The sequence below is a fragment of the Benincasa hispida genome, chromosome 9 (genome assembly GCF_009727055.1).
Source record: "Benincasa hispida cultivar B227 chromosome 9, ASM972705v1, whole genome shotgun sequence".
NCBI classification, from domain to species: domain Eukaryota; kingdom Viridiplantae; phylum Streptophyta; class Magnoliopsida; order Cucurbitales; family Cucurbitaceae; genus Benincasa; species Benincasa hispida.
The window spans coordinates 31,488,268-31,500,683 of record NC_052357.1 but is presented as its reverse complement, the minus strand read 5'-3'; the positions used below and the strand labels follow the sequence as shown (position 1 = coordinate 31,500,683).

Sequence of the window (12,416 nt, the reverse complement as noted above, 5' to 3'; positions counted from 1 at the left end):
CTTTTTGGTCATGTTATTTGTGCCTTGACCTTACACTGTGAGATTCGTTCTCTTTTTTGCAATTCAATACCTTTGCAAAAAGAAAAAAAAATTACAAAAAAAATTATTATAAAGATTTGAACAAGCAATTTTTTTTTTTTTTTTTGCATACACAAAATAATGCATTGTTTTACTTATTTTGTTTTTCTTGTATACATGCATCTTACACATATAATGAAAGAGTTGATGCTCCAATCCGATGTGTAACTACCTCTATTTCAAATAGATGCATCAAGTTGGCATCAATTGCATCTATTGGGCTAAAAAAAACTATAGAACAGTCACATTCCATCTCAATGAGTCATTTTTGTCAACATCAATTGTACCTGTTCAACCTAAAACTTTCATTTTAAAATATGTAAATTTATTTTGTAAACTTAAAAATTGGAACTGTTACTTCTTATGTCTTTCAAATGGACACTTATGTTTGATATGTCACATCTACTCGACAAAGAACAATATAGACATTCAATAAAAATGTAATAGTAAAAGTGGTATGTAAAGATTCTTCCCTTATAACTCCTTAGATAGATACACGAGAGAAGGATTGACATTTTAAATTGATATTGGATGAAGTTGTGATTATTTCATTTAATAGGTATTTTGCATTTTTGTGGTTTAAAAAACATGTTTAGTCCATAAGCTCCGATAGAGACAATAAATTACTCTCTTAGCTTGAGATGATAATCATTTTATCTCTACACTTTCAAATTTGTAAATTTTAATGCACAACACTTTTATTCACTATGCTTTAAAGTTGGTAAGAATTTAATCCTTATCAAAAGATTTTAATGAGATATCATACCTATTGATTGATAAACTAAACAAACACTTTCTTTGAGAAAAAAAAAAACAAAGACTAAGTCATTGCATAATAACAATTGACAATTAATTTTGAAGGAATTTTTATAAAAAAATAATTAAATTATTACAAATCGAATTTAAAATGTATGAAATAATTTGTTATAATACTAAACTTCACAACTAAGGCTCCATTTGATAACCATTTGGTTTTTAATTTTTTTTTAAAAAAACTAAGTCCTTGAGAAGTCATTTCATCTTTAAATTTCTTGATTCTTTGTCTACTTTTTACAAATATTTTAAAAAACCAAACAAAAATTTTTAAACTAAAAAAGTAGTTTTTAAAGACTTGTTTTTGTTATTAGAATTTTACCAGAAATTCAACTCTATTAAGCGAAAATAAACTTAACTATAAAAAATAAAAAAACAAAATGATTATCGAATAAAGTCGTAAATTTAAAAGCAAGAAATAAATTATTATCATTTAAAATTTTAGGGACTAAATTGTTATTATTACGAAAGTTAATGGATAAAAGAAGCAATTATTTTTCATCCTAAGGATGATTTTTCTCTATTATAAAACTTGTAATGTTGAGTTTGAATTCAAGTTTTTGTTACAAAATTGGAAGTTTTTAGCATTCATTAGTTTGAAGGAGCTTATAGTCCAACCCATTTAGAGGAGAAAGTATCTAAAATTAGTCAAAAACTAGTAGAAGGAACACAGCGATTTAAAGCGTTTTCATCAATCGTCGTCGACCCATAAATATTTCAAATCGATTCGTCTTCCACATTCCTCGCATAGGCATAATCCATCGCCTCCTCAATCTTTCCCAATTTCTCTCTCATTCATTGCCTCTTTCAATCCTCTTCTAAGAAGAAAATCACGGGCCAACCTTTTTGATTCTCCCACATACTCCTTTCAATCTTGTAATCGCTTGTAATTAAGGTAACAAAATCATTCATGCTATTGAAGTTTTGGTTGTGGATTATCATTACCTTGATTTTGATATTTCTTTCTATAATTCATCTTTGACTGCATTCTTGATTGGGCAATTGAAGTGATTTCTGGCATGTTTGAGAGGATTGTTCTGACATTCAAATATATGAGTTAGTTTAATACCATAAATTTTGTTATTTGAATGGTTTTTATTAGGAGATGGGATTATAGTTGGTCAAATTGTTGGACTTTACATTGGTTTAGAACTTGGGAGATGGGTATTTATGGTGGTGAAAATGTTGTTTTATTTTTGAAATGTTATGAGCTACATAATGCACATGGAACAGGATGTTCATCCTTTTGCTCTCGAAGTGTGGAATTAAATGTACCCAATTCCTGGGAATTTGGTATTAACTTAGAGCATAGTTCAACTGGTTATGGCATCGTAAGCTTGTCTAAAAGGTTAGAGGTTCAAATTCCCACCTCCACATGTTTTTTAACTTGAAAAGGACGTATATATTTGGTTACAAGGAGACATTCGAACTTTTTGTACTTGGATAGCTTAGAGGTCTCCTTTGTTTAGCTTCTCACCTTTTTTTTTGTGGGTATTTTTTGTGTTTCTTTCATTGTCAGTAATTTGGTTTTTTTCTTTGTTAAAAAAATTATTTTCGTTGACCTCTCTGTCTCAATGAAAATTGGGTTTTTCCTTAAAGTTGATAATTATTCTAACAGAATTACTAACTTGGATGGCTAAGACAGGCTAATTGATTTGGATGTTTGGTTGCGTGAAGCTATCTGGGATTCTTATGACGAATACTGCAGCCGCAACTGAGCTGGATGCATTTTATCCAATTAGATCTGAATGCCAAGCAGAGATTCCGAAGACCCGCTTTAAAATTAAGGTATGAGAACCTTTAAAGCCTTTTCATCAGTTAAGGTAGGAAATGATAAAAAAATAAAAACTTGTCTTTGGAATGCTATTTGTGCTAGAAGTTGGTTATCCTGGAATTATTTTTCCAATTAACTCACTCATTCAAAAAAAAAAATAAATGAAGAAGAAGGAAGCTTGTTTTGTTTTCAGTTAACTCACTCATAATTCTTGCTGGTTTGCCCTCCTAGAATTTCATCTTTCTTATGATGAAGAATTCAGCTATTTCAAGCATATTGTAATATGTATACAACTGTTTTTATTTTGTTATGTTGCAGCCAGGGAAAACTCTCAGTGCAAGAAGGTGGGATGCAGCTTTTTCTAAAGATGGCCATTTGGATATAGCCAAAGTGCTAAGACGAATTCACCGTGGGGTAATATATATATTTATTTGATAACAATTATAGTCTTAACCTTGTATGCATCATTACATCATCTATCTTCGTATTACACCTATCACAATAAACTGCTCTGTAGCACTAAAGTTTATTTAGCTGAATTTTCTCTTTATGTTTAAATTAATTGTTCAAATGAGATGATTTCGTATTGTTAACGTAACAAGAAGCTTTTTCTTTATTGAACTTGTTGGGGATAGGGACTTTATTAGGTTCATTACCTTTTTTCACCGTGGTTGAGTTCGAAGTTCTACCATACCCATTGCTGAGACACCTCCAGTGTTTAACAAGTTTAAGTAATTTGGGTCCTATTTGTAGGGTTATGTAGGAATGTGAAATTGAAGCTAACTGAAACCTTTTATGAATCCTTTGGGTAAAGAAGAATCACATGACTCTTTTTTAATGTATTTCACTTAAAGTCAGCTGGATTTGTTGGCGGTCGTCTGTATTGGACAACCTCAAATCTTCCAATACCAAGTTTAAGTTCTTGATCGTCTCAGCACAGTTATTGCTGATTTAATATGTCAAAATGTAGCAAAAGGCTTGTGCAACTATTTCTAGCACTAATTATATTTTTCATTCTAATAGGGTATTCACCCTTCTATCAAGGGTGCAGTTTGGGAGTTTTTGTTGGGTTGTTATGACCCTAATAGCACATTTGAAGAAAGGAATGGAATCAGACGACAACGTAGGTATATTTCTTCACATTTATGCTCGGCTTGGACAATTAGGAACTAGAAACTTAGACATAGTAGGAAGAATTTGTCCCCCTCAAATTATCTTGTAAACCTTGAGTTTAGTTCTCTTCTCTTACTCATGGGATGGGATTGATAAAGTTTGCTTTATTTGAACCTTATTTAATGATGGTATCTTTTTACATATACAAGTTTTTAAGAAATTAATATTTTCTTTTATATGCAACAAAAAACAAGGCTTCTCATTGATTTGATGAGAACTAAGATTAAGCACATAAACTAAGGGAGCTTAAAATAAATCTCTCCAATCATGTTAATAGAAATCGACACCGATTTCTTCATAACAAATTTAAGAGAGTTTTACAGAACTTTTAATTTAAGTGTAAAATTGACAATTTCAAAAGAATAAGGACAAATTGGGAACTATCTAAAAGACTAAGGACTATTTGGTATATTTAATTTTTTTTTTTCCTATTTATGTATTTATTTTTTCTGTCATTAAGCCAAAATATTGTGATTACAAATAGAATACGTGAAACCATGTGTTCCCCCTGTTAAGAATATATTCTCGTCCTCAAGTTATCAGGAGCATGATACTCGATCATGTTGGATTCAATTGAGTTCTTCAGGTTTATGGTAGTTCATTCATTAAGCATTAGGTTCCATCATTTCAGTGTTTTGCAAGGACTATCAGATCTCAATCCGCAAGTTCCTTGGATGTAGAACTGAAAACTATATGCTTATTACAAAACATGCATGCTTCTACACACACATTTATATATATTCACACATACATATATAGATTCATACATACATATATATAGATTCCTACACACACACACGCATATGTATGTATGTATGTATATTATCAAATATTAGTGTACACTGTACAGTGTAGTGCAATTTTTTGTTCCACATAATGTGTAGCTTTTTTCAAATGAATTATTCTTTTTCTTCATGGTATCTTGATTTAATTTCTTGTTTTCCGATTTTTTGAATCAAACAAGTCCAATGATTTTTCTTTTTGCTTGGGAGTATTTCAAAAAATAGTTTTTCCATTGTATTTGAATTTTTTATATCAGAAATATAAAATTTTAAAACAATATTCACATGTTTTTAGTATTCTTATATTCTAAATCTACTACCAAGTACATTCTTACAAATGGTGAAAACATGGAATACAACTCTATGTTTCACGAAATTCCTTATTTTCAAGGTCTTGTTTTTAGATCACTCAGGACACCAACCAATGGACTCTTTTAATCTTAGGAAGCAGGGTGGAACCCTTTTTTTTTTTTTTTTTTTTTTTTTTTTTTTCAATAAATAATTTATTGACTTTATTAAGGGAGCAATATGACATCTGGAAAGATGAATGTCAAAAGATGGTTCCAATTATTGGTTCGGGAAAGTTTGTTACAACGGCTATTGTCACTGAGGATGGACGGCCAGTACAGGAGGAAAGAAGCAGAAATTTACAAGAAATAGATACCGTGGGCACATCCTCTGATTCTTCTCTGGGTGCAAACAATTCTGCTTTAGACAAGAAAGTTATTGAATGGAAGCTAACCTTACATCAGATAGGTAAGAATTTGATTCACGGTCGTATATGTTCTAATAAATAAGGTGGTTTGATTTGTTTATATTGATTCTTATCTTTTTGTAAATATATTCATACTGGGATACTGGGTCTTTGATTCTCTCATCAAGAATAGAAATTGAGAAATATTTTGATACTTGAAAAGTAATTAGAGGGTATTGAGTATAAACTTGGAAACATGGACATGGACGTGCCCAGTCACGCTCTGGGAGTGTGTGTGGCGTGTCCAACATGCAAAAGGGAATGTCTGCTTCTTCCATCGTTATTATTATTTAGGATTCATGATGGTTGCGTGATAGACTCATGGATGCGTCCCTTTGGAAAAAAAAGGAGAAGTTAAAAAGGAAAAAACCTCATTTATAGGCTACACGGGAAAACCATTCAGAAGGAAAAAAGCTAGTTTGAGAGAGTCCATTTATACACTGTAATGCCCCACCTTAAACAACGAAAGTGAAAATTTGCTGTAATCGCAATCCCCCAAAGGTTTAAAGGAAAACAAATATTCAATCGACTTCCTTTTTATTTATTTATTTATTTTTTTAGTGAAGTACATTTTCTTCATGTTTCATGTATTTGGAAGAGTTAATCTATCAAAGCGTACTCAGAGATGTAACATATTGATATAAATTAAACACCACACCCTAGTGCTGTTTCATCTGTATATGTGCTGACCTCAACACCACGATATGTTTGGCATTTTAGGTGAGATTTAAATGTACTTCTGTCTGTGTACCAGAGTTTTTTGTTTTTAATGAAAACAATGACTTTCATTGAGAAAAAGTGAAAGAATGCACGGACATACAAAAACCGAGCCTACAAAAAGGAGATCACCCTTTACAAGAAGGGGCTTCAACTGTGGCTGTGGGCTACTGATTTCCCCTTTTAAGGGAAAAATGGATAATTGTCTGAGGTTCCAGTTTTTTTTTCTTTCAAGCATTGTATGCCATATTTTACCAATGGTTTTATTACCTCATGTTTTTGACGAGTTGTGCTTAACTCAAGCTATAGAATTTGGCTTGCAGGTTTGGATGTAGTTCGCACAGATCGAGCTCTTGTATATTATGAGAATGAAGCTAATCAGGCAAAGCTTTGGGATATTCTTGCAGTTTATGCTTGGATTGACGGTGAAGTTGGTTATATGCAAGGCAGGTCTCCCTTCCCAGTTTTTATTAGTTTTTCTGAAGCAAGACAGAGTTTTTAAAATAAAAAAGTACTTTACAAGGCATTATCCAAATTTTCTTTTATCATATGAAAGTTACATAACAGTTCCACTCATTCAAATTCTTACGATATACATATTCCAATTTGAAGTTCTGATGGATTCAATTTGTTGGCAGGGATGAATGATATTTGCTCACCAATTATAATTCTACTCGAAAATGAAGCAGATGCTTTTTGGTGTTTTGATCATGCAATGCGAAGACTGGTGTGCACTATTATCTTCTTATGTTGGTGATAATTTTTTTTTGAAACATCCTATGTTGGTGATAATAATATGGGTAAATTACATTTGAGTGAAAAAAGATATGGTTAAATTACAAATTTGGCTTATAGTTGGGCATAGTTCCTATTTGGTCAGGGTTTTAACCGTTTCAATTTAGTTCGAATGGGTCTCCATGGTTTTAAAAATCTTAATTTGGTCCTCATAGTTTAGATAAATCTTGCAAATCTTTTTCATTTTGCTGGTAGTAATAGTGGACTGTATAAGGGTTGGGGTTGAATAAAAAAATGGAAGGAAATAGGCGGGTCTTTCAATGGGATAAAACACATTTTTGGATGATATGTGAGGTTGAACCAAACCATAGGGACCGAATTACCAATTTTAAAATTATTGTATGAAGACCATATTGTAATTAAATTCAAACGATAAGGATTGAAGTGGAAATTTACTTGGACAAATATTATCAAGATACTAGGCGGTATATTCCCTACCATAGGGATCATGTTATGGGCTCATTTTTAGCATAATTATTTAATGTGCTATGCAAGCTTCACTAAACTAGCATTGACAAAGACTTGTAAGATGTAAAATTAAAAGTTCAATTACTTGTTGAAAACTAAAATACAAGAGTAGACACAATCATGACAAATTATTTTTTTTCAAGTACAGAAATTAAATATGCTTATCCTCGAAAGTTGAGTGTGTAAAGCTTTTTTAAACTTAGGGATGCAGTTGTACAACCTTTAGGACAAATCCCTGTTCAAGTAAAAGTCAGCAGAATGACTAAAATTTATAATTTAACCATGAACTGTCGTCAGAATATAACTAAAGATTCATAACAGGGGAGAGCAAAGTTTCAGTTCCTAACCATAATGAAATGCTCAATGTTGTAAATTCTATAATCTATTATTTACAAGATCTTTTTTCCAGTTCACAGTTCTCATACTCTGTTCTCCTCCTCTCTCCCTAATGGCAGAGAGAAAACTTTAGGTGCAATACTGGTACAATAGGAGTGCAGTCTCAGCTGAGTACGTTATCACAAGTAATTAAAATTGTTGATCCTAAGCTCCATCAGCATCTTGGTATGAATTTTTCTTTTCAAAATCATCTTTTAGTCGTAGGACCCAGATACTGCGGTTTTTTGTATATGTCGTTTACCAAAATACAACAGGAGTGCTTTCTTCTTCTTCTTCTTCTTCGTCCGCTTCTTCTCTCTTGTTTTTTTTTTCTTCTCTGTTCCAAACTTCCAATTTTATATGCAACATCAAATGTCAGGTTAAAATTAATTATTTGCAATTTCTCTCTTTATATCATGGCCGTGACCATTCTCTGAATTTGGAAAATGTATGCTGAGTTCCTTATAATGCACCATGTCAATGGTCCTTGTAGTTCTATAAGTTTCAATTTAGTCGTGATGTTTGAACAGTTTAAAATTGGTTTTTATGATTTTTAAAATGTTCAGTTTGGTCCCTATGGTTTGATAAGGCATCAAAACTATTTCTTTTTCTATTTTTAACATAAATCCTAATAAAGTCAACTACCACAATTAGCAATATAGGAACCATTAGCTTATTGCCATTTATTAAAAGGTGTCAATATGGTAATGATAGGGATAATTTGTGAGATTTGACCAAACGGAAAACAAAATCCAAATGAAAGACTAAATTGAAAATTTTTAAACCATAAGGATCAAATTTGTAACTTAACCATATATATATACTTCAATGTAAAAGTTGGTGTTACTTTAACCAACTTCGATCTTTAGAGACAACTGATTCTTGAAGTAGGGAAAAAAAATAAAAAATACTTCACCTGAAAACACTACAATTGAGAAACACATCCAAGGACCCCGATAGTCTGGCTGGTACAAAAATTTGGTCAAGTCAAGTCTGTCCACTAGGCGTTGGCCAGAGTACTTATTTTCATATGGTAGTATATATATATATTTTTTTCATCTTTCCAATAGTTGATTGTTGAAAGTGCTTAATAAATTGTTAAATGCACTATATTTGGTGCAGTATTCTAATTATATTGATGAATACTCATCCTAAAACCTTGAAGGTGAAGCTTTCATCATTCACCATGCCTTTTCATTTTCTGACAGATTTTTTTTTTTTTTTTTTGGAAAAGATTTGATTTAGCTCAATGTATCTAATTCCAAAAGTTGATTTGGGAGTTGAAATAAAATACAACATATTTATATTTCTCATAAAGTACCAAATATCAATTTCTTGTCCACTCACAAGATTTTTGTCCGTACTACTCTCATGTTTCGTGGTTCCTTTTGGGTTTGATCTTAAAGATTATGTTACAGAAGATTATACTTTCATATTTGCAGAGGAGTTAGATGGTGGAGAGTATTTGTTTGCATTTCGGATGTTGATGGTGCTTTTTCGCAGAGAGTTCTCCTTTGTGGACAGTTTATATCTTTGGGAGGTAAAGAGTTTTTATTTGATGAGTTTGATAGGAAATGTGGTTTAGACTTCTTGATGTGAAATGCTGCAAACATGTAATCCTGAAAAATATTTGTTGGGACCACTTCTTAATAACGAGATAATATTCTTTAGAAATAATTGGAAACCAATCATTGAAATAATGAAAAAGATGCATACTACCAGAGCAAACACGATATTAAAGCCAGCTTAGTTACATGCATCTTGACTAATCTTATAAAACAATCTTATGACTACAACATTTGACTGTCAACACATTCATAAGATTTTAATGTCTTAGATAGATGGTTGCTATGGAGTTTGAACTCATTTCCTCCCTGTCCCATTACCACTTCAACATTTGCTAAGCCAACCTATAGTGGTGAACCCAATCTAGATTGATTATAGACATGTTATAAAGTTCAAACCTCGAGTTTAAAACACCAAGTAAACAATGAAGTCTGGCTAACATAACTCCAAACCTTGTTCCTGTTTTTTTTATTTATTGTCTTGTAATCTATTGTTTCTTTCCAACCTATGCTCGCATTAATTTGGCTGTAAACACTGAGCATTCTTTTTGTGAAAAGAAATCACCAAAGAAGATTCTTTATTCAGAATTCCATTAGAGTTTAAATTAAATGGAGAAGTCCAATCATCCTTCCATAAGTCACTGATTTTTCAAGTTGACCTTTCAATCTTTATGCCTCTAAACGTATTTTCAAGTGTTTTTTGGGACCATCTTCGTAAAACATTATTGTGTCATTCACTAATTGAAAATGAGAAATATGAATCCTAGTTTTACCCACGCAGAATCCCTCAATAAAACCATTGGTACATTCCCATCAAAACAACAAGGAAAGGAGAAAAAGGATCTCCTTTTTCAAGCCCCAGAAATCTACTTCTATAATTCCTGTGTTTTCCATTTAGTAACTCTAAAAGCCTTGTATTTGACATACCATTTCTGGTCTAAGTTAACCTGAATTAATTTCTTTAGGACGGCTGTCACTTCCTTATTACCAATTAGACAATCTCCAATCTTTACTAGACTAGACAGTTGTTGGGAGGTTTAAGGACCACCAATTAGAAATCCAAACCAATGTTATCATATGCCTTCTCCAAATTAATTTTTACGACCTAACTCTTCCGCTTGGATCACTTCCACTCTAAAGTCATTCTAAATGAAATCAAATATTAATAACAATAAATCAATTTTCTTTTTTAGTTAACCATGTCTAGTTTTGAACTTTTGATTAGCAATCATTAATTCATTGTTAATAATTGTTATATTATTCTTACTACATTGATTGAATTTGAAATATTAACTTGCAGGTTGATATTAAATGATTTTTTTTTCAAAACTATTAACTTTACAATTTTTTAAGAGGGTTTTGCCTACCGACTTCATAAGTCAGTGTTAAATAACTCAACTCCACCAACTTCAAGTCTTCAATAGTGTTCACTATTGAAGTTTACATATTTATCAAGGAGCTTCATCTTCACAACTCTACACCCCCAAACATAGACTTTCTAACCCCAACATATTAACTCTAGACTTAAACCTCAAATCTGCACTCCAGGCCCAAACACTCCTTACAAGAAAATTAACCTCTAGAAACACGAAATAAAAAGTGGTAGCTATAAATATTGATAAAATGTTGCAAAAATAGTATTCAACCTTTCAAATTTACAAGCTCATTTTAAAAAAATGAACGAGGAACTCTGTATTACTTATTCAAAATTTTCCTCTCTTAAGTAATTTAATTTCTCCTCTAAATATCTACCATCTCGGTCAATGTCATGTCACATTAGTTTATCTTCGACTAGTGAACATTTACCAATGGAAATGGTATGATTGAAAAATAGTAAAGTGGAAAGGGATCAAATGAACTTTTTGATCAATATGGATATCGACTAAGAAGATTTTTGGTATGTATATATTAAAATTTGTTTAACTGATACAGTAATATAGACTGGTTTCAGATGATGTGGGCCATGGAATACAATCCAAACATGTTCATATCCTATGAGTCAGGATCTGCTTCAAAGGGAGGAGCGGGATCCACTGGGAACGACAAACAGCTAAAACAATATGGAAAATTTGAGAGGAAAAATGTGAAGATGGGATCCAATGACCAGCAACTTCCACTTCCAGTTTTTCTAGTTGCAAGTGTACTTGAGACCAAAAATAAGCGAATTCTCAAGGAAGCCAAAGGTTTGGATGATGTGGTAAACGTAAGTAAGACGTACTCTTCTTTTCTTTATCCTAATCGTTATCATACCGTTCATGATAGGATTATTGTGGATGTTTCTTTTTAATGTTGGATTCATGATTTTGGCTCTAGATCCTGGGTGATGTAACTGGAAATCTGGATGCCAAAAAAGCATGTAATGAGGCGTTAAAATTACATAAGAAGTACTTGAGCAAGGTATGAATTCGTGGAGAATTTCACTTGAGTTAGCTATGAAATCTTCATCAGTGAAAAAAGGGTTCAATTTGTTTGGATGATTATTTGTTAGAAGTTCAAAGACGAAAAGATACTATCTTAAATAGATGGACCAACATGTAATAAGCTTGAAAGTTTAGAAGCTAAAATGAGATTTTAAGTATAAAAAAGAAAATAAATATAAATAAAACAAAATGGTGGGTTAATTCATTCACTATTCAAAGGCTTTTAATGGTTTATATTCCAGATGAAGAACTGACGAATGATGCTGAGCCTCAAATGGTACAAAAGGACCCAGATAATTGTTACTTCAGCAATGGGTTCGATTTTTCCACCACAGTTAAATTTCATGAATTTCCATTCTATTTCCATTTATCATTCCAAGGAAATGGTGGGAAAATTCTAAGTTTGCTTTGTATATATGTGAGATGTTTATGTATTGTGATGACTTTTAGCCCTTTGGATATTGATCTCTCTTTCTTTAAGTCTTGATTCATCTTTGGATTCTATTATTGCTTCATTACTTTATTGCATTTATATATATATATATATATGGTAAAAAATAATATATTTTAAAGGGTAGAAGATTTTTTGACACCTTACTATTTTACATAGACTTGTAGGACTTTTGAATATAAATTTCTTCATTGCCTTTTTCTTAAAACCAAAAGCGTGAATTCTTTCCTATCTGTGAAGCCCTCTAAAAT

The 12,416-nt window shown here is 31.6% G+C and overlaps 1 protein-coding gene across 4 annotated transcripts; it reads left to right on the top strand.

Annotated features, from left to right (window-relative positions):
* Positions 1-1,463: 1,463 nt before the first annotated feature.
* Positions 1,464-12,205, top strand: LOC120084486 (TBC1 domain family member 15-like). 4 transcript variants are annotated; one of them, XM_039040281.1, is made up of 12 exons: positions 1,464-1,786; positions 2,569-2,679; positions 2,984-3,079; positions 3,689-3,792; positions 5,141-5,376; positions 6,415-6,537; positions 6,730-6,818; positions 7,810-7,915; positions 9,172-9,269; positions 11,246-11,497; positions 11,608-11,691; positions 11,957-12,205. In XM_039040281.1, exons 2-12 carry the CDS (start codon positions 2,584-2,586, stop codon positions 11,966-11,968), a joined length of 1,296 nt encoding a protein of 431 aa, XP_038896209.1. In that variant the 5' UTR covers positions 1,464-1,786; positions 2,569-2,583; the 3' UTR covers positions 11,969-12,205. The 4 variants fall into 4 exon arrangements, with proteins under 4 accessions (XP_038896209.1, XP_038896206.1, XP_038896208.1 ...); XM_039040278.1 differs by having other exon boundaries at positions 2,537-2,679; XM_039040280.1 differs by having other exon boundaries at positions 2,533-2,679.
* Positions 12,206-12,416: the final 211 nt, after the last annotated feature.